At 36.0% G+C, this 24,226-nt stretch overlaps 1 protein-coding gene across 3 annotated transcripts in view; it reads left to right on the plus strand.

Moving 5' to 3' along the window:
* The window catches only part of LOC149781395 (polyamine-transporting ATPase 13A3-like), a 110,338-nt gene that overhangs the window by 70,318 nt on the left and 15,794 nt on the right, over positions 1-24,226 (plus strand). For 2 of the 3 annotated variants that reach the window (XM_089935488.1, XM_089935489.1), the window contains exons 11-12: positions 5,935-6,023; positions 10,972-11,055. In XM_089935488.1, coding sequence (XP_089791614.1) covers positions 5,935-6,022 — 88 coding nt within the window. In that variant the 3' untranslated portion in view covers position 6,023; positions 10,972-11,055. Of the gene's footprint in view, positions 1-3,480; positions 3,502-5,934; positions 6,024-10,971; positions 11,056-24,226 lie in introns of those variants that run through there. The other variant, XM_089935490.1, reaches the window with a different exon arrangement.

Here is a 24,226-nt window from a genome sequence, read left to right on the forward strand (position 1 = left end):
ACTTTTCTTCAGGTTTATAGAATTTGTAGATAACCCAGATGATGATTACATGAGTCATTCAAATGCTGCAGTGTTCCTGTGCTCCACATATCAATATATAATTTTGGCCTTTCTCTTCTCCAAAGGGAAACCCTACAGAAAAAACATCTTCTCTAACCGTAAATTAATCCATCTCAATCAACCAATTAATTCTCGTTTGTAATCTTTTAGCTAGGTGACATGTTTATAGTTGCAAAATGTTTACCTTTACCCTATATTGTATTACATTTTAGTACAGTTAATAATGATGTATAATTTAATATTAAAAAGGCCAATAAATAAATAAATCCTAATTGAATAACCATGTTGATATTAGATGCCCCTCTTCAATGGAAAGCCATTATAATATCTTCTTATCGGTACTTCTGAACGAAATGTAACATTCCCAAAATACATCTAATAGAGTCTAGTTGACCCTAAATGGTCATATTAACATGAGTTTCTACTACTGCAAATGGTGACAATTTTATATCCAGTATGGCCACCATGACACCCAAATTGAACATATTGTTATGGCTACTACTGAAAACAGTGCTGATTAGGTGTCCAATATAGCCACCATGACACCCAAATTGAACATCTTGTTATGGCTACTACTGAAAAAAGTGTTGATTAAGTGTCCAATATAGCCACCATGACACCCAAATTGAACATCTTGTTATGGCTACTACTGAAATCGGTATTGATTAAATGTCCAATATGGCCACCATGACACCCAAACTGAACATCTTGTTATGGCTACTACTGAAAACAGTGTCGATTTGATGTCCAATGTGGCCACCTTGACACCCAAACTGAACATCTTGTTATGGCTACTACTGAAATTGGTGTTGATTTGATGTCCAATATGGCCACCATGACACCCAAATTGAACATCTTGTTATGGCTACTACTGAAATCGGTATTGATTAAATGTCCAATATGGCCACCATGACACCCAAACTGAACATCTTGTTATGGCTACTACTGAAATTGGTGTTGATTTGATGTCCAATATGGCCATCATGACACCCAAACTGAACATCTTGTTATGGCTACTACTGAAAACAGTGTCGATTTGATGTCCAATATGGCCACCATGACACCATAACTGAACATCTTGTTATGGCTACTACTGAAAACAGTGTTGATTTGATGTCCAATGTGGCCACCTTGACACCCAAACTGAACATCTTGTTATGGCTACTACTGAAATTGGTGTTGATTTGATGTCCAATATGGCCATCATGACACCCAAACTGAACATCTTGTTATGGCTACTACTGAAAACAGTGTCGATTTGATGTCCAATATGGCCACCATGACACCATAACTGAACATCTTGTTATGGCTACTACTGAAAACAGTGTCGATTTGATGTCCAATATGGCCACCATGACACCCAAACTGAACATCTTGTTATAGCTACTACTGAAAACAGTGTCTATTTGATGTCCAATATGGCCACCATGACACCCAAATTGAACATCTTGTTATGGCTACTACTGAAAACAGTGTCAATTTGATGTCCAATACGGCTACCATGACACCCAAACTGAACATCTTGTTATGGCTACTACTGAGGGGGCGCTCACCAATTAATATGTACTTTAGAGAGAGTGACGTATGTAAGGTGAAGTAGTTTGCATTTAAAACATGCACAATAGAGAGAATGTTGGCATACCTATATGCTACAGTAATGTAATGTGGATGATATTTCTTTGGATATTGTACTTTTGGAAATTTTACATGATTTAAGCACACTGCTAACTAAAATGACTGCTCCCTTGTGTTAAAAAATCAGCCTGAATTAGTCTAAAGTACACTATACATAGCAGCTATTAAAATAGGGAAAATGAATTTTGCCAGACTAGACAATACCAGCTTCTGAAAGTACAATGAATGAATTACCAAATATGTAAAATGTAAAAAAGGTTATCAGCTCTTTTTTATACAATTTACCTCTGAAGTTCAGGAAGTGAAAATGACCAAGTAGAGCTAGCACTTTTTTGAAAGGTGCACATTTGAAGTAAGGTCAAGCTGTATACTCTATAACCCATAGTACACCCATCAATCATACACCAAAATAAAGGGAATTAAAGGTTCTTTTAATTATATCTAAGATATACAAGGTCTTTTTTAAATAGCCAGTATAACCAGTGAGGAAAACCAGGGAAATTCTTTTTCTTTAAAATCTTAACCCTATGCAAAATGCGAAACTGTATAGCGCCACCTGAAAACAGTGTTCTTTTTGATGTCCAATATGGCCACCATGACACCCAAACTGAACATCTTGTTATGGCTACTACTGAAAACAGTGTCAATTTGATGTTCAATATGGCCACCATGACACCCAAACTGAACATCTTCTTATGGCTACTACTGACCAGAAAGTTACATCAGTAGAAGCATTATTTTGATATAAAGTTGATTGTGTAGATATCATATCCAATATTGAAGCCATTTAAAAAAATATTTTAATCATGGCTTCTACTAAATGCAAATCACATTAGCATGTGGATTTCACCAAAATCTTCCTATGATGCCCACTTGGTACCAAAATAAAACTAGTTGCTGATCTTAACTGTTATTTATCCATTTGAGTGCTGCAGTTGCCATCTTTAAGATCATGTTATTGCTACTTCTCCTGAACAAAATGTAATATTGCTATGAGGTTTTCGCCAGAAGACTTCATACAGTATCATGCTGGTCATAAGTGAAAGTTATACCATCATGACAATATTGTTATCACTAGCTATCTTGAATGGATGATTGTGTCAACAAGTGATGTTTTGTATATAAAAATTCTTATGATGTCAGTGTGGTCATATTGGTGCCATGTGGATATTTATTATGCTTCAATAGGCCTGTCACAGTATATTTTGCAAATATTGTTATCTCTACTACTACTGAGAGGAAAAACTGAAATGTGATTTTCACCCAATGATGTCTAGTTTGTTGGAATAAAAAAACGTTGACATCCAGTATATCCACCTCAGCAGCTAATTATGATTCAGACTGGTCACTATGACAACAACAGATTCAGATGCCAATCCCCTAAATGAGATATGTATAGATCTCAATCAGTGGGACTGTAAACACCATTTTATTGGTCAGTGAAGAGAAACTATGTTACACTTAATTTAACAAATTTGAGATATGATAAAAATATCTTATTTTGTGTCTTGCAGTGAGAGAATTCCTCCAAAAGCAGTGTATCTTTCCAAAAGGAACTGCATTGTAATAAATAATTAGCCTAGAATTCCTTTTTCATTGGGGTTTACTCAAACAAAAGGCCACAGTAGACATCATTGTATTGTGTTGCTTCTTTATGAGACTGTTACAAATGATGCTGTTGTCAAAATTTGCTTACTGGAACAAACAATCCCCGTTTATATTCATGAACCCCCACCTCTAAAAAGGAGAGTACTGCACTTGGATTATGTTGTGTATTTCTTGCAGGCATAACCACCAACGATAACAGTAAGTATGGATGTAAAGACACCTGAGAGTGATCGTGATTGTATATTGCCTAATAGTGCATATCAGATTCCTAGAAATGAAAACATACTCTGCATTTTTGTTTGAGATTTTCTAAGGCAGTGCTGTCATTGACAAATCCACATACAAGCGGTCATATTCCTTGCCAGATAATTTATTTGTACACTTGCTATCCTAAAAGGTTCAACTAAACTGAAACTTCCAAAATATTTCTCATATTCAAAGGCCTGGGCAGTAATCACACCTTTCATAGATTGGAATGGCTCAGCTCTAACACTCCAATTTGAAAGATAGTACAAACAACAAGAGAAATTGAATGTTGCAATATCCTGATTGCTCCCATGATCAAGTGGAAAGAAAACATTGTCCAAGGACTTGATGAATCACACAGCTCAAAATCCCACAGAAATAGAGATATTTTTTCATGAGATCAAAGAACTGCAATTGCAGATGTTTCACTTAAATCCAGAGCTACTGAACCCGTTCTTTTGGATTATATTAAATGAGCCCCCAAGAGTAAACAGTTCTCATGACAGGTGGTGGAGGGAATCACTTTAGTGAGAAGGCCTTCCACCTTGAAAGCATCGGGGGAAGCTGAGACATTTCTCATAATGAAGTTAGCAAAGAAAATATTTGTCTGCTTAGGTATTGTTACACCAAATAACAAGTTCCTCTTTTGGCTCTCTGAAAAAGTTAGCTACAATCATGATAAAGGCTACCATTTCACAATCTCTCAAATGCTGCATCATCACGAAAGAGATGATATATGACAAAACAAAGACCTATCCAATCTTCTGTCAGATCATGATTTCACACACCCAAAAGCGGCGACCATGTGCCCAAAGTGAAATCTTTTATGGGTATTAACCTGGTTGTATTACGCACCATATGATCAGCTCTAGAGATCTTATTGGTATACTCCTTGCACAAGACCTAACTATATTAGCTATAATTTGCAGAGCATTGAAATACATACTTTGTCTTTTTATCCAAACTACTTACTGTTCCAATAGGATGGGTCGATGTCACTCATAGCTCTATGATCTACCTCACATACTTTACTGGAGAAGGTCTCTCAAGGTTATTTGGATGTAACTCTACCTCTTATCCGTTATCCTAAGGTTTTATGATTGGGTAGTATATTCAAAGAAGAAACTAATTTGTCTAGTAAAATCTGTTTTGTGAATAATACTTAGTCAATAATAATATGAACACACCCTTTCTACCTACATTTACATCCTACTTGGTGAATGTGCATATTACTTCAGTGCTAACTGAGTCAGTTTTGGTGCCGGTTTCATATCTATGCGAGATCACTCTATTTGGGTGCTACATATATGACCAGATAGCATTTACCTCTTATAGCTGCTACAAACTTCTAGCTGGGTGGGCTGGATTTGCAAGGTAGTGATAGTACTTCGAAGGTATTATGATCAGATATTAACAAAGTAACATATTTTATTGGAAAACTTCCTTTCACCAGAATACTTCAAAGGATATTTAGTTCAACCTAAATCATGATGGTACTAATCTCATAACCAATCTTTCTGCTACAGAGACTAATTTGAAACACTTATTACTGCTTGAAACTAACTGCCATGGTTTAGACATTCAGCAGTTAGAAAAAGAAAGAACGTGTCTGACTGTGAATTCCTGGAACAACTTTTCAGCCTGCAAAGCAGCAATCTACTTAAGGGACTTTAATTTGTACATTATTAATTGGTTAGATATTATCTATCTGTAAAATTGTTTTACTCATATAAGACCATATTCTGGCATTTTTGGCTTTATAATGAAAGGTATGATATCAAAGATAAACTTGATATAATAAGTAAATGCTTTCCAAAGTTTCTTTCTCATCCAAACTGTTTTGGAAAACTCAATCTCAGCTTTTCCTATATATTCTCAGATTTCCCAGCCCATGGCAACCATATACAGACTTAGAGGTTTAATATTCCCATTCCTCCAAGCTATTCCTAGCTAAGGCAGTAACATCCATGGGTATCCTATCTTATGGTGTATCCCTTTCCAAGCTTCAAGTTTGAACAAATCTGGGTTTCCTGGCACTTCCAAATTTGAAGGTAGAACATTGGATGTCTGCAGACCAAGGAATTGCATTAAAATAGTAAATCCCCTTTCCACTGCATGCACTTTAAAAAAACAGCCCTGTAGTTTTTATAAATGGAAAATTAGCACATCAGAGCTGAGAGAGTGAAAAGTAAAGAAATTTAATCTTTGATACCTAGTAAATTTCTGGAGAAGTGCATTGCACATCTCAGTTATGATTGGTAACTTTAACAAAAAGAAATTGTTTTTATTAAAAGAAGTAAATGGTCAATGAATTTTAAAAGTATTAGTCTGTTGTTAGTTTTGTACTTGTTATACTAATGATTATATTTCCATTTCATATTTCAGCTTTGTTCCTTGGAAATCTAGTGGCATGTCTTGCACTTACTGTATGGTTGACAGTGTACCCCACAGAATCAGTGGCAGATTTCTTTGATGTATGCATTAAATTTAGTGTTCACTTCACTATGCAGATTTAAAAAATGATAAAATCAGTGTCCTTTAGTATGAATCCTCAGGCAAAATTTACATTTTCTCATGTTTCAGTGACCTGAATATGTGGTTATTGTATTGTATGTATTAATTTAAAGAGGAAAAAAGGTGATGTTTTATTGAGTGCATAAATTATAGGGAGATAAAGTTACTACTTTTCTAAATATGGGCTTAATTGGCATCATCATTGCTGTGTTAAGATTCTGGGATAAATATTAAAATTCCGTGTTTAATGTTTTTGCATGTGTGCAATAGGAGTACATTAAAGGATGTAATTTGGTGAGATATATTCCATGGAACAGTTGCATTATCTTTTTAGAAATTTACTTGTTTTGTTAAAGTGCACACACATTGCAAACTGACCAAAATACTCTTTTTGCACTATTCAAATCTAGGTTTTGATACACAACAACTGTATAAGAACCATCACACTGGTGCAAGGCCAAGAATTTTCTCAAGGTTGTCTGTGAGCCACATTAGCTAAATTGTTAGAATGTTTGATTCATAATTGAGTGATAGTATGCCCGATACATGCCCAGGTCACCCAATATCTGCTGCATTTATATATCCTTAAGAATTGCACTTAACCACCAATATCTTTATGCAGCATAGCCAGTATTATGTTGAAAGTGCCACACAAATTAACTAACCAACCACCATCAAAAGTTGCATGGCTTCCTTCTTTGGAAAGACTATGTGCCATCAGCAGTATATGTTAAAGGACTCCTTTATGTATTGCTTAAACTTTTATATAAAAACATAATTCTCAATATACATCTTTAGTAAGAGGGCAAAGTGGGAGTTTATTTCTATGGTAACTACTAACTGGACTGTTAAGAGTAGTAATACAGGAGTTTTACTGAACATGATGTCTCACTTCTTAGTACCACTATGACAAAGCTTTCTGTTTACACAAGTGACACTTGAAAATATGGCATGTCAGGATACAAATTTAAGGCACTGGATGGTTCGTATGCTGGACTTCTGAACCAAAGAGTGTGAGTTTGACTCCTATCTCGGCACTTTACTCCATTTGCCTTGGCACTGTATAACTTGTTTGTGTTGCTGTGCCATAAAACATATAGAGCCACTACCTGATTCAAATCATGAAGTGTTGCTGTGCCATAAAACATATAGAGCCACTGCCTGATCATAGTGTGATCCAAATCATGAAGTGCTGCTGTGCCATAACACATGTAGAGCCACTGCCTGATTGTAGTGTGATCCAAATCATGAAGTGTTGCTGTGCCATAAAACATGTAGAGCCACTGCCTGATCGTAGTGTGATCCAAATCATGAAGTGTTGCTGTGCCATAACACATGTAGAGCCACTGCCTGATCATAGTGTGATCCAAATCAAGTGTTGCTGTGCCATAACACATGTAGAGCCACTGCCTGATTGTAGTGTGATCCAAATCATGAAGTGTTGCTGTGCCATAACACACGTAGAGCCACTGCCTGATCATAGTGTGATCCAAATCATGAAGTATTGCTGTGCCATAAAACATACAGAGTCACTGCCTAATTGTAGTGTGATCCAAATCATGAAGTGTTGCTGTGCCATAAAACATACAGAGCCACTGCCTGATCATAGTATGATCCAAATCATGAAGTGTTGCTGTGCCATAAAACATATAGAGCCACTGCCTGATCATAGTGTGATCCAAATCATGAAAATTTGCTGTGCCATAACACATATAGTGCCACTGCCTGATCGTAGTGTGATCCAAATCATGAAGTGTTGCTGTGCCATAAAACATATAGAGCCACTGCCTGATCATAGTGTGATCCAAATCATGAAGCGTTGCTGTGCCATAAAACATATAGAGCCACACCCTGATCATAGTGTGATCCAAATCATAAAGTGTTGCTGTGCCATAAAACATATAGAGCCACTACCTGATCATAGTATGATCCAAATCATGAAGTGTTGCTGTGCCATAACACATGTAGTGCCACTGCCTGATCATAGTGTGATCCAAATCATGAAGTGTTGCTGTGCTATAAAACATATAGAGCCACTGCCTGATCATAGTGTGATCCAAATCTTGAAGTGTTGCTGTGCCATAAAACATATAGAGCCACTGTGTGATTGTAGTGTGATCCAAATCATGAAGTGTTGCTGTGCCATAAAACATATAGAGCCACTGCCTGATCATAGTGTGATCCAAATCATGAAAATTTGCTGTGCCATAACACATATAGTGCCACTGCCTGATCATAGTGTGATCCAAATCATGAAGTGTTGCTGTGCCATAAAACATATAGAGCCACTGCCTGGTCATAATGTGATCCAAATCATGAAGTGTTGCTGTGCCATAAAACATATAGAGCCATTGCCTGATCATAGTGATCCAAATCATGAAGTGTTGCTGTGCCATAAAACATATAGAGCCACTGCCTGATCATAGTGTGATCCAAATCATGAAGCGTTGTTGTGCCATAAAACATATAGAGCCACACTCTGATCATAGTGTGATCCAAATCATAAAGTGTTGCTTTGCCATAAAACATATAGTGCCACTGCGTGATCGTAGTGTGATCCAAATCATGAAGTGTTGCTGTGCCATAAAACATATAGAGCCACACCCTGATCATAGTGTGATCCAAATCATGAAGTGTTGCTGTGCCATAACACATGTAGTGCCACTGCCTGATCATAGTGTGATCCAAATCATGAAGTGTTGCTGTGCCATAAAACATATAGAGCCACTGCCTGATCATAGTGTGATCCAAATCTTGAAGTGTTGCTGTGCCATAACACATGTAGAGCCACTGCCTGATTGTAGTGTGATCCAAATCATGAAGTGTTGCTGTGCCATAAAACATATAGAGCCACTGCGTGATTGTAGTGTGATCCAAATCATGAAGTGTTGCTGTGCCATAAAACATAGAGCCACTGCCTGATCATAGTGTGATCCAAATCATGAAGTGTTGCTGTGCCATAACACATGTAGAGCCACTGCCTGACTGTAGTGTGATCCAAATCATGAAGTGTTGCTGTGCCATAAAACATATAGTGCCACTGCCTGATCGTAGTGTGATCCAAATCATGAAGTGTTGCTGTGCCATAAAACATATAGAGCCACTGCCTGATTGTAGTGTGATTCAAATCATGAAGTGTTGCTGTGCCATAAAACATATAGAGCCACTGCCTGATCATAGTGTGATCCAAATCATGAAGTGTTGCTGTGCCATAAAACATACAGAGCCACTGCATGATCATAGTGTGATTCAAATCATGAAGTGTTGCTCATATATTGCTCAGTGTGTTTCAGTTGAAATGATCATTTATTTAGTTTATTGGTCAAATTAATTTAGCTTTATGACCACCCCAAGACCAACTGATTTGTGAGATATCATTTAAATTTTAAATTGGCATACACACTGTACACAATATATGTTACTTTGCTTATTGATATGCATTTGATTAATATGATAATTCCTCAACACCATACTCCATTCAGCATATTATCATCTTCAAAGAAGTTTATTTCCTTATCACTTTTTCATTCCACATTAGTTAGTGTATATTCTTCTCTATAAAGCTGATATATAAGCTCAGGTTCTCACAACAGAACACTCTCTATTTTTCCTTGCATTTCCATTAGTAGTGAAACGATACACCTGTTATGCATATTGGTACAATCAGTTCACAGCCTACAACATGATACATGTCGATACACATATCAAATTGATGCTCTCTGCATATTTAGAAGGTCTGGTAGGAGGTAGTGGTTTGCTGTTATATTGGTTGTATTTTCAGTATGAAGATTACATAGAAATTAGTAGACTTATCATCTGTTATCAATTTTTATCCATTGTCATATCATGCAGGTTACATTTAGGATACAACCAAATCTGTAGATTATCATGCATACATGACATTACAAGTGCTTAGGCTATTGGTTTATTAAGATTGTGCTTTATTCAAAAATGTAATGAATGGAAGGAAAAAATCATGCTGTGACATAACACACTGACTCAGATGAGCCAAACAAAATTATACAACATGGTAATTGCATGTATGTGCCATACATCTGAAGCATTGTGCTAAATTGGTTTTAAATATGAGCTTGATAAAGACAATGTATTTTGTTTTTGATTTCTTGTTATGCCCTCACTGCTTTCCATAGGACATCTTGATTTGGCAATGTTCATTTTTCCATACTTTGTACTAGTTAGTTTGTTAGTAAGATTGCAAAATTTAGTCAGGGAAGTTTCACAAGCACATGTATATTCATATTTTCACATCATTTCAACATTTTTTAAAGTTTTCACACCTTTTATTTAATTTTCTGAACTTAGACATTTCAGAAAAAATGTTAGAATGAGTTAGCACAATTCTTGACATTTGGTACATGTTTTAATTTATTTTAAAATGTAGATGACCTTATTAAATATTTAAACAATAATAGTAAATTTTTAATTTTATTTAGGTGACACTTTGGTTCAGTAATTAGTATAATGGATTCATGACAAGCAAAGCGTGGTTTTAGTCCTACCATTAATCAACCTGGGTCACCTACCATAGTGTGTCCTTGGACAAGACACTTTGCTTAAATTGCTTCAGTACTAAAAAGCATGTGTCATTATGCCATTAGACATCAAAATGAACTAACAGCCAATAAATGCTATACTTGAATCAGTGACAAAATGAATCTAACTGGACTACATTTAACCTCAGATATTACATTTATAAATTTTGACGTAATATTCCTGAAGAAAGAACAATTCGATTTACAGGCACTTTGCAAAATACCAACATGATCCTAGAGTAGCAAGCAAAGTGGTGACTTCTGCTTAACCATCATTTTGTTCTGTTATCATCAGCTTTTTAAAATTATTTCTGCAAGTGTTTTTATATCATTATGGTGCCTTTTTATATTCTAGCTAGAGATATTACCAAGTATGAGATACAGATGTATTATCCTGGGTGTTGCAGGAATCAATTTCTTTCTGTCTGTGTTCTTAGAGGTAAGTACCATCTTTACTTTTGTATACTGTAAATCACAACATTTTAATGTCCTTATCCTCACACTGTGTTCTAGCTTCTTGGTGACATAACATGTTGGCAAAATACAAATAGAGGGAAACAAACAACTTAATAGTTTCTTATGCAGTGTAACTAATCATGAAGTGGATTGATATGAAGTATTATGTGATTATAAATGATGTGAATCACATTCTTATATGGCAAACAAATTCAAGAACAATCTTCTATATTTACCTCCCCTTGGTTATCATGTCTCATTTCAAAATTCCACTAATAAGTTATTGATTATGGTTACTGATTATGTAAAAGTGCCAGACACTACAAAGACCTTTTAAAGTGCCTGACACTACAAAGACCTTTTGAAGTGCCTGACACTACAAAGACCTTTTAAAAGTGCTGACACTGCAAAGACCCTTTAAAGTGCCTGACACTACAAAGACCTTTTAAAAAAATAAAGTGACACTGAATGTACTTCCATCTTCATTCCCAGAAAGTTTAGTCAGTTACAATAGAATAGAAGAAAGAAGAATAAATAATGAAACTTTAAAAATGACATTTATGTTAACTAAATTTCAATGTCAGTATTCTGAAATGTTATATATTGCTTAACTATTTTGCAATAACCAACTCTGCTGATAATTTAAATGATGAATCAAGAAAATTTATCTAGAAGGAGCATTCACATTAAAAATAATACAGAGGCATTCTGAAACATGATAAATTATCTGTCAAAAGAAAGAAAAAATAGGCCTATCTTGAGGACATTGCTGATAATGCACTGATTAACATCGTTGTTCCAGCGATTAGCTCAGACACAGTATATAAAACATTGTCGGTGATGATGATACATCTGCGGTATCTCCTGTTTTGTCATATGCTTGTTGATGATGTTTTTTAGTGATGCCTTCCATGCACATGCATGATTATATCTGTATGGCTGTGGGATTCATTGTCTCTATATCTGGTATTAGTTAAACAACTGACTCAGATGTGTTTTTGCGATGAATTCCAGACAGCATCAATACGACATTGCAGTTAAGTTTTTATATGCGATATGAATCTTTCCTCAATATTTTGTTTTAGTATGATTGACAGGGTTCTAGAAAATCCATTGTTTAAATGACGCCATGGATATATTGTAAATATCTCAAATTTCACAGCACTAAATAATAATAATAATAATGAGGACTTTGTTTATCGCCTAATCTTTAGAAGCTTCAAGTGCTTTACAACATTAGACATAACCTATAACATAAAAAAACAAATAAACATATATAATGATGCTGTAAATATTTAAGGTAGGGATCATTATTTGGTCTTTAAGTTTGTTCTTTCAGTTGAAATAAGTGAGTTTTAAGAGCACACTTGAATGGGATCACTGTGTCTTTGTGTCTAAGTTCAGTGGACAATTCATTCCAAATTGCTGGGCCCTGGTATGCAAAAGAACATTGTCCATATAACTTCATTTTCGTAATAATGAGTATACGATTGTCAGAAGAGGAGCGTAAGTATCTTGCTGGTGTGTAAACATGGGTGAGGACCGATAGGTATGTTGGACTGGAGTCTGTCAGTGAAATGTAGCACAAAGAACAAATTTTGTGTTTGATTCTGGATCGAATGGATAGCCAGAGGTGTGCTCTAAACTCTGAGAGCCTGTACACCTGGCTGACCTCAGCAGGATGTTTGATGGTACTATTTTGCTTTGACCATGCTAATGATCTACCATGAATGCAAGTTGATGAACAGAGTTATTTGAATTACACCAGGGACAATGTTTTTAATTTTGCTGTTGACGTCAGCGAGCTTAATGCCAGCGACCATCGGATTTCCAAAGAAATCAAAGTGACTCTGTTTATATTTCTGCAAATATTTGTAAATGTGCCCACATGAACATCATATGCAGATCACACAGAATTCCTTGAAATCTTCTCTACTTCTGCTCATACCGATTAGAATGATTACTAAGGACTAGAAAGGCCTCAGAATTCCATATATAAAACAGTTTGAAAGCTTTCTACGTCATATATTTCCAACTTCTCTTTTCTTTCTTTCTTTGAAGTCTCAAGCTTTTCAGTGTCCTCACTTTACCAACTTCACATGTACATTCTCTTGGTATTTACCTGCATGGGTAATGATTGTGTCTCCTCACATTGCTATTGCTGTATTTAAATAGGTGCAGCTTTGGTGTATGACATAGAAAACTTTTTTAATATTACTTTATAATTTCTGATACAGTCAGATACATACATGTAAGTTTTCTATATTAAACTAGTCAAAGCGTTCACTTCATAATTATATGCATAACACTCTACTGATATGACGTGTATCTGGCCTTTATAACATGAAATAATGTCCTACAATTGACAGAATATTGTCTGCTTCTTAAGTATAATAATGACACTTCAGTGCGTTTTGATGTGCATGTATGGTGTTTACTAGACAAAATTCAATTGTATTACTATGGAGTTTCCATCGCGCTCGGATGGATACAGGTAAGCTTTCTATGCATATCTCAGTCATAATGTTCACTTTGTAGATACGTTACTGTACACGATGCTTTGGTAATTTTACTCATACTAAGAGTCAAATGGTTTGTCTTATATGTAACGTTTATTAGAATTAATATTTTAGCATCCATTTTGTAAGTAATAATAGTGATGCCAAATATATTCTTTCTGCACAGGCGGCCACTTGCGCCCTTATGCAAGTAATTGTCATGGTGTATATCTGTGCATGTACACCGTAAAGTTAATAAAGCAAGATGCTTGCTGCGCTGCACCTATATATATTGTCTGCACTATTTTGTTGTGCAAATATAGACTATGAACATGACCAAACTGACAACATCTACATGTATAACCTCCTCTATTTACTGATCTATGAATACTGGTCAGACTTCCAGATAATGGGCACAAGTGAATTGGTGGCAGTCTTTGGTGTTCTAAAGGGGAAGACATAAAATCCCACCTTGAGGACAAGGACCCCATCAGTGTGCATGCTAGGGTTCAACACCAAATCTCTTGCTAGGGACCAAAATAGACTGTAACAAAACAGTTTCAGTTACCATTTTGCATATTAAATTAAGGACCAGCTACATGGTTTAATATCCCGTACTCTGCTCCAATCATAAGAACAGGAAAACATCATGGCAACCAAAATGGTTCTGTTCCATGATGACTGGACTCTGTCATATATTTCTGATAGCAATGGATCAAAATCACAATCAATCATACTGTATCAGACATCAGAAGAACAAGCTTTATCTAGTTTCATGAACTCGGGCTATATATGAATTCTAATTGATCGGTCTAACTTGTAAAGTGTTTGTAGGCACTCCCTGTTTATGATGCACAGCTTTGTGCCACAGTATCCAGGCGATGTGTCTTAAACAGCTCCACCCAATATTATCAACAGTAACAATCTTACAACTAACAGAATGTGATGCAGCACTCTTTACCTCTACTTTTCTTATGACCATCATAAGGCCAAGTTACGCTCACAACCTCTAATCTCCTCTTTTCTGGTCAGGTTGACAAAAATCCGAAATAGGAAAAAAACATTCCTCCCTTACAGTTTCAATAACAACAGAGTGATGTTTAAGAGAATCAGCATAAAGATCGTATGTACATCTATTTGACAACAAGCCACTTGGAAGAAATCCTACAGTTCTGTTGAACAAAATTGGACCATAGGCAGATCTATTTTTGTAAGTGTTTCTCTCCACGAGAGCCTCACCATCTCAAGAAATGAAATGATACCATCTTCACGCCTCCCTTAGCACATATCCTGGTAGGGGAATGCTCTATATCATCGCTGGCGAGTGAGGCAAGATACGCCACAACAAATTATTACTAGGAAAGTAGTTTCTGAGGATTTCAGAGCACCTTCTAATTTTTCCATGGTTTCCTTACAAAATTACCTCTTTGTCATAGGTTGCCTATATATTCTCCAATTACATATGATTTTGTTGACTAAATGGTGGCCAAATCCTTGCCAAGACTTTTCAAATTGGACCAAATTTTCACAAAATGCACCTATATGAGGTTCCATCTCAGATGATGTGGCAAACTCACTTGGTTCACATTGGGTATTTCTTTGAAGCAGAACCTCAGGAAATCACAATCTGTATGGATGTGAATGCAGGTGGTTGGTGGCATACCTCTTTCCATCAGGATCATCATTTACATATCAGCTTTCTTGACATAGAAGCCGTTTTGAAAGCTTTTCATTGATGGCAGAGGGACCTACATGAGTAGGGGGTTCTCACTTTGTCCAACAACTCTACTGTTGTGATTTACCACAGTCAAGGTGAAACTAAGCTCACAGACCTTTGCATTATTGTTTTGGACTTGTAAAGTGGTGTCCTAAATGAAAAGTTCACATTGTTTTTATTCCAGTCTGCCTAATTTATTTAGTAGGCTTGTCCCTGAGTAGTCAACTAATTACAGTTGGAACGGTCTATTTATGCCTTGATTTTCACTCAAATATGTGGCTGGTGGGATTGAATCAATAGTGGGATGTTTTGGGATTCGGTGGAATGCCAAACACCTAACTTTTATCTCAATAGTCCCAGATCCGAAGGTACGGGCAGTCGATTTTATAGATTGGATACATATACATACCCTCCATTACCGGTGATACAGAAAGCAAGAGAACTGGAGTGTTGTCTCATCCTGACTGTTCCACTCAGATAGGAAAAGTGTGGATCAAAGACCTCATCAATTTCAGACCAGAAATCACCAGAAGCAAGAACAATGAGATATTCCCATATCTGATCATGCAACCACAATGGCATGTGTTTCATCTTAACCTAAAGCTGCTGAACCTGAGCATCATGATCATACTTTTTATATGTAAAAAGCCCACCAGGAACAAACATTTGTCACAACCAGTCATATAAATATCGCTTAAGCAAGATGGTCCTCACCTTTTAAAGTGTACAAAGGCAAACAGAAAATCTTCATGTAGTGGTGTGTAAAAAAAACACATTATACCACTGCTGGCAGCAATACCTCAAATATCTAACTTCCTACTATTGCTCAGAAACAATTAATAACAATCACAAGAAAAGGCCATGGATCCAGGATTTTGGGAAATGACTTTTGTAATGAGATTCCTGTCTACTATAGACACTTTATCTTAAACTTGTCTATGGGACCCAGTGCAAGCTCTAAAGTGGTACTTAAGAAGCAATAAGCCACTGAGTAGAGGGAGATAATTAATAATGCCTCTTCTTGCCCATCACAACAGTGATACATCAGCACAGCAGACACCTTCGTCATTCATAAAGTAAATTATTCATTCCACATTTGAGAGCAAATGTTATCGAACTGACATTATTTATGAAATAAGTTGGATATGTTTATTTCTGAAAGGCTTAATTTGATCTGTTGGAACCTATAGCGATAGAGGAACTGGTAACTGTTCTGGGTCGTCCATCAGATTTATAGCAACACTGCTTCACAACTTCTACTGGATTTGCAGTAGGGAATCATTTTCCTTTTGAAGCTGCTTACTGACATATGGAACATAGTTACTGGTCAGATTATCTAAAAGCTTTGTCACATACATCAGGAGACAAGAGGTGGTCTCTTTGGTGTAAAGGTATGCATCTTTTTCCACGTCTTACCTATTCTCCTAAGGTATCATGATTGGGTAATGTATTTAAAGAAGAATCCATGATTTTCTAGTAAAATATGTTTGTTCATTAATACCTCCCAGATCAAAATACACCGTTTCCTCAATACCTTGTGAACCTGCTTATGACGCGGTTTCTTCAGTGGATCCCAGGGTTTTACACACACACACACACACACACACACACACACACACATAAACCCACACATACACATATATGTATATAATTGACCCCATTGTGTTGAATATGAAGGTAATTGCGATCAGAACTGGTGAATGAAACCTTGATATGTTGCTCATTTTATCATCAAAAATGGTGGACACTGCCCAAAATGTTACATTCAACATTGTGAAATTTACAAGTTTTTATAAGAAATCACATATTTTGTTTGATTTTATTGGAAAGATATTTCCTCAATACACTGTAAATAATGTGTGGTGAAATAGCAATCAATGAAACATGTTGCTTAATGCTGACAGGTTGACCCCCACCCCATTAAATATGTTTCACCAGGTGCAACTTCAACTTTTAATCTTTTAATTCTGTTTTAGTGAAAAGGGTATAATCTGTTGAATTTTCTACCATTGAAAAGTAAAAATTGTCACGTCAATATCCATGAGCACTTACGTGAGAATCTATGTTCCAACTTGGGGTAGTGTCCACCACATTATAAAAGTCAATCAAAAGAGACCTGTGTTATTTTATCATGTAAAGTTTGTATATTGTATCAAATCAAGTTACGGATGTAGAATAAAATTTGTTGAAACCTGCGTAATTTCTTGTGTTCACTACTGTGTTGCCAAAAGAATCCATTTTATGTGACCAATAGCACATGGTTTCAAAACACTGCACACTTAACATCATTATGGTTTATATGTTAATCAGTAATGTATTCTGCTAATTTGAATAAGTGATGACAGAGAGTAAAGGGATCAAGCAAAAGGTGAATGATAAACTTAAACTTTCTATCATAGATATGGTTCATAATGGTGATTTGAGATAGAAACTTTGTAGGGGACTCAAAATTACAGAGTCAAAACTCAGTAGCTGTCTCAAGGATGGAAAACAAATTCAGGATTTCTTGCATGAAGTAGATTCTGATAATGAATTCAAATGAAAACAGTAACGGACTGCAAATGATATGGAATTAGGTGATGCTGTATAATCCTGGTTCACACAGCAATGTATTCCTTTATCTGAAACAATTATCAAAGCACAGGCAGCAGAGAAAATGGCAAAGTGATTATGGATCATGACTCTGTCACTGCAAGCCATGGATAGCCTTGAAGTTTCCAACATTGACATGTCAGGAGAAATAAGTTCGGAAAATCGGGTAGTCAAGTGTGAAGTTACTTTAGTCAAGTTTGTCAAAATCATGAAATTTCTCATTAACGCTTTCTACAAACAATTGTTTAGACTCATCAAATTCATGTTTGATAATGGATAACCTTAGTGAATATTTTGTGTTACATTCACCTGCAACTAAATCTCTATCTACACCTCTTCCTCAATAACTTGTGCACAATGGAGTCCACAAACAGACCACACTTTAAACGCTGGTGTGAGTTACTGAGGGACCTGCAGAAATTGAAAAATCCGCTTATATATCAAGAAATCCATGGGGGGGGTAGGGAACTGGGCTGTTTAATGACTGAATCCTCGTTTTACAATCATGTTGATAATAATTGTTAATAATGCACTTTTTGTGATGAAGTTGTTCATTATTCTGTATAACTAACATTTATTTTCAAAATGTCCAACATGTGAAATATTGTTTCAACTGGTTTCAACAACCTTCACATCTAGGCAAAAACATCTGTGGAATATGGCACTGCTTTTTGTTTTGTCGATTAGCCTGGTTCACGGAATGGTATTAAATAGTATACTACAATTCAGGAGTCACAGCAGCTGGGAACTAGACTAAATATTGATACACCACCAAGCACGATTCCTTTTTTTTCAAAAACCAACAATAATGATAATAATAATGCTTTATTTATAGAGGGTGACTCAGTAGTCAAGGACTATTCTCCCTTGAGGCCCTCTTAAGGAGAGTATAACAAGGCCTGAATAAGTCCAGAAGATACTCTGGTGCCATTCTATGTAGACATGATGTATATAAAAGAACGGCCTTGTAAAAATCTATCCCGTCATATATTGTGAACCATTTGAGTTCAGTAAATAATGCTTTTGAGGGATGATTAATAGATGCATTTAAAATTACACATGCTGCTCATTTCTGAAGTTCATAAACCCTGCCAAGCTAGGTCAGATTAGCACAGTTTCCCTATATATTTGAACAATAATCCATTGTTGGAAGAATATATGACTTTTAGTATAGATTTTGAGTTTCCATAGGTAAATATTTCTTTATTCCGCTGAGTAGGGCATTTTTAGATGAGAGTGTTTTACAAAGCTTATCAATATGGTCATTCCATAATACATTATTATCTATGGTCACACATACAAGCTTTTCATGTTTGACATTTTCTAATGGATGATTATTTATTGCAAGAGACATTTCTGGATTCCCTGACTTGTGTAACCTTTGTGATGTTGCCAAAATCAACGACATTTATTTCTTGAGAGAAATAACAACGTTGAAACTCAATTTTTATGTTGTTCAATTAGTACAATATTGATGTTGTGATTTCATTGAAAGTAATAGTGAAACTTCTTATCGTCCTTGAGGATATCTCAAAGTGCCAGTTCAGAAATTCTCTGAAAATTGCTTGCCCACAATGGTCCGTATATGTGAAACCAAGCTCTTTTTCTTTCTTTTTTTATGAAGTATGGGGCCATCCATTTAGTATGTATGCATGGAAGGGGGGTAACCTGAATGCATATGCTTGCATATGGGGGGGGTCTACTGATAATATACATATGCATAGGAAATGGGGATAGGGTGAAACCTTGATGATAATTTGTCTAATATGTAACCTGTTTGACTGGGTTCAATAGGCGTTTGAATTTTAGCGGACAAACTTTTTAAAGCTATGCAGCTTATTTCTTTGATGCAGCCAAACATTCAACGTTTGTGGACTATCTGTTTTATTAAACATTAATATTATTAATCCTTGATTGTTTCTTCGTGGACTAAATATAGGTCATTATATATAATTGGGGAGGTGTCAAGTGTATGTATGCAGGTGAGGGGGTAAAAAATACACATGTGTACAGAGAGGGGGGAGGCATCAAGCTTTGCTAGATTTTTGCGTACGTACTAAATGGAGGGATAACAGGCGAAATTTTAAATTTCATCTCAGGTTAATAAATTGGTATTTTTGAGAAGGTCAAAGCATCAGAAATAACAAATTAGCAAATAAACTATACTACTTTTCATGGTTTTTGCTTATGGCAAGTGTAAACAACTTATTTTACTGCCTGCAAAAAAAAGATTTTTCCAAAAGGTAGGCATTTTTTGTATAGTGTATATATTGAAAACAAATCCAGTAATGGAAAGTGTTTTGGGTTATTTAATGAAGCAGTCACTAGAAAATATAAGCTGACTGTTCTTGCGGCATAATTTACAAATGTATGTGGTATATAAAAGGAAATTTTGGGGAAATGTGCATTGACCAATCCAGAATTTGCAGCTTTAATTAGTCAGAATTTACAATTATGAGTGTATTAACAATCCAAAAGCCAAATTATGTGTAAAGCTTTTTTTATTCATGTTAAATTCATGTGAAAGTTAAAAACAAAAGGGATTGGTAACATCTGCCTCTGAGTCATTAATTTTCAACAGAAATATATATGGACAATGTAGCAAGACAATCCAGGTATTTATTCCTTTTAAATGCCTACCTGTATTAGAATTTGTTATACTAATTCATCTAAAAATATTGTCTTTATGACATAAAGTTTATATAAAATATTTATTTGTTATTTTTCTCTAATATTTCCTGTGAAAAGTTAAATACAGTAGTGTATATGCTTTTTTTAATTTATTTATTTATTTTACAGTTGTTATATTGCATAGTTGGATTGTGCTGGCATTTTTTGTCATAACAATATTAACTTAATTTTTAAACAGTGTAAAATAACAATAAAATCACAGACATATGAAGATGTTTATGCAGGGGCATATGGATGCTTCAACAGCCTGAGCTGTGAGTAACCATAAAACTTCACAAGTTTCTTTTAAGTTATTACGGCGGTGGGGGGGGGGTGTCTTATTCTTCAAACAGAAAACAATCACATCTCATCTGTGAAGATACAAGTATAAATTTGTATTAGTCCTTTTTTACTACTACATTAATTTCATATCCAAAGGTATCAAGCAGGTTTTATACTATTTTGTAGCAGTAATAATAAAAACAAACTGCTGGTTACAAGTAGCGATTTAAACGATATTTATATTCATTGAGTATATAGTTGCTACCGAAATCACCTTATCAATATATATAAGTAACATTAAGGTGATTTATTGTAAGGTACTTTACTGACAAAATGTCAGACTCCTTGTCTGACGTTTTGTCAGTAAAGTACCGTACAATAAATCACCTTAATGTTACTTATATATACTGATAAGGTGATTTCATGTTGTCACATATTTTGTTGTCCTTTATTGATAAAATGTCAGACTCTGTGGTTGATACATCCACCAGGTGCTCAAGGGAGAGAACTGACATATTTCCGGTTAAAGATGAGATGGAGGGTTAGTCCGCATTTCCTCTGACCCTTGTCACCCCATTTATGATATTTGGACATTTATGTTGGGGTGTAGGGTCAGAGTCCATTCCCTATCGAAAAGTTGGAATTCGCCGACATCATTTGGTGACGGCATGGGGTAACCACTTACTAGCTGGCCCAACAAACTTGAACGACCTTTCATTGTGGCAATAGACATTATTTATACAACTATACAACACACTAAAAAAAAAATTAGGCTTGAAAGCGAATCTTTTCGAGGCATATGAGTGGTCCTGAAAAGGGCCTTAGGTGTTTTGTTAACATCATTCCGTTAACGTAGAGGACAACGCATTGGTCTTCTTCTCTTCCTCAAACTTCTTCTGACTTCTGGTCCATAGATTAGGACTCTCTTCAAACAGCCTTGTGTCTCCACACAAATCCTTCTTTTCCAAATTGTATCTGCGATCCTGATAATTGTCCATGCTGATTTCACATACATACATGGGTAAGTCCATACATACCGCTCTGGTGGCCAAGTGGTTAGAGCATCTGCCTTGGATGCAGGAGGTCATGGGTTCAATCACGGGCCGAGTCATACCAAAGACTTACAAAATGGTACTAACAGCTGCCTCACTTGGCGCTCAACATTAAGAGGTTAGTGTTAGGACTGGTCAGCCTAGTGTCAGGATAATGTGACTGGGTGGGACATCATGCGACATGTCTGCGGCATGATGCCCCAGTGCTAGACATCACTAAAAACTGTCACACTGTAGACATCATAGTGATTTGACTGAAAAATTGTTAAAGCTATGTTAAAAAAATCCAAATCCAAAGTCCATACATAACAGCATCGATGATACAAGAGTAGATGATTCTATGTTTGTCCACATCTTGTGATGAGAACAGGTGAAGGGAATGCAGTGAACTGCAGTTATTTATAGGGGAAGTGTGGTTCGAAATGGATTGAGTTTATTCACCAATCCAAACATGCGTTACAAAATTCAGTCACAACATGGAGTCGGTCTTCCAATCCGAAGTACCTATATAGATGTACTAGCATCTGTGCACAGTCAGTCCATGTGATACAGTTTTCAAACATGGCAGAAACTAAATGAATTTGGGTGCACCAGCCGTGGAGATGAGAAGTGATGGAATAGCAGAGGCTACCAAAGTCAACACTGGCTTACTTCCAAAAGAGGTCGATTTTAATTGGAATTTAGTCGATTTTCTTTCTTCGCAAGAATTTGTTCCAGTACCAGTACTTTCACCACCTTCTCCTTCTTTATTACACATCAACGATTTTAAACAGAGACAGAAAGAAGAATTGGAGAAAATTTTACAGCAGCAGAAGGAAGCAAAACAAGCTTTTCTCAACAGCAACAGCGAGAAGAAGAAGAGGCAAGAAGCAAATGACAGGAAGCAGCAGAGAAGAAACAAGGTCTGGGAGAGAAGGAGAATAGTGAAAGCTAAATGGTAGTGGTACTTTTTGACATTTTATCAGAGTTTTTTAAGGAGTCTGAAACAAATGTATCAGACTTATTTATTATGACCCAAGAGAAAAAGACCTTCCCGAGCCAAACAACCCAACCCTGTTAATACGCATGTGATACCACCCCATGTTATTTCTACCAAATCATCATCGACAGGAGCCAGTCCAGAAGTAGGCCTTGGCCGTGGCAAAGGCTTAAGGCAGATAAAGATGATTATGTCCATTTCCTGAGTTTGTTTTTTAAATGAACAAATACACAACGGTCCTTTTCATGGCCACCCACTTCTTTCAATTGCGAAAAATCAATTAAAACTCAAATCCCCTTTTTTACCCATGATGTACGTGTGTGAGTGCGTGAGTGTAGGTCCATATTTTAAAAATCAAAACCAAGAGACACTTACGTTTTATGCCTGGTCTATTCTGGTACAAATTTTACAATCCAATTCACAGCTCAACACAAGACTTTAAACAAGTTTATAGATTTCTTCTTTGTCTTTCTTCACTCTCCTGTTTTTTTTTTAATTTCTTTGCTTTCACAATTATTTCCTCCTCTTTTTCCTCACTTTCTCCTCATTTTCTTTTCTTCTCTTTTTTATCTTTCTGCATGTGTTTGGGTTCTTCCTTTGGGGAGGGTACCTCTTTTTTTTCCTGGTTAGAACCCCTCTCTTCTTCTTGCTCCTGTTGTTTCTTAGGGCATTCTGAAGACCAATGTCCTTTTTCTTGACAATGATAACAGGTATCTTGACTTTTGTCTCTTCTGGCACCTGTCTTAGTTTTTTGACAGTCTGGACACTCTGAAGACTAATTTCCTTTCTTCTTACAGGTTTAGCAAGTATCTTGACTTTTATCTCGAAAAGGAGGGGGAGTAGTTTGTTGGCTTATCTGAAGAAAATTTTCTTATGACACCTCGCAAAGCTCTGATCAGAAGAAGTTCAATTTGTGTGGGCTCTTCCATCGTTTTGCTGAGTTTGAGAGTGAAATGAATATTGGAAGGGATGACACACACTCTTTATACTCTGGTTTGACATGGATATAAAGTGACCCATGGCATTTTAAATGTAGTCATTTGACTTTTCACAGTCAAGATGAAATGATCGCATCATTTTGTGAAGAAAGGAGAAGAAAGTAAGAGGAAGAAACATGATTTATTGCCTTGTATTGTAGCTGAAGTCTTGGCACAAATTCATGCCAGTGATTTTGAAGATGACATGAGTGAGCCAGAATCCAGGTCCATAGTGTCTACACTGAACCCGAGGGATAGTTTGTACGGAGGATTGATGAATGCCACCTGTTTACTGTACCATGCTGATGAAGAGAAAGGAGAAGAAATCAAATACTTGGATGTGTGTTCACTGTATCCCTACATGTGCAAATATTGTTGCTTTCCTTC

Source organism: Sinohyriopsis cumingii, chromosome 15 (assembly GCF_028554795.1).
Source record: "Sinohyriopsis cumingii isolate HCF-2022 chromosome 15, ASM2855479v2, whole genome shotgun sequence".
Taxonomy (NCBI): Eukaryota; Metazoa; Mollusca; class Bivalvia; order Unionida; family Unionidae; genus Sinohyriopsis; species Sinohyriopsis cumingii.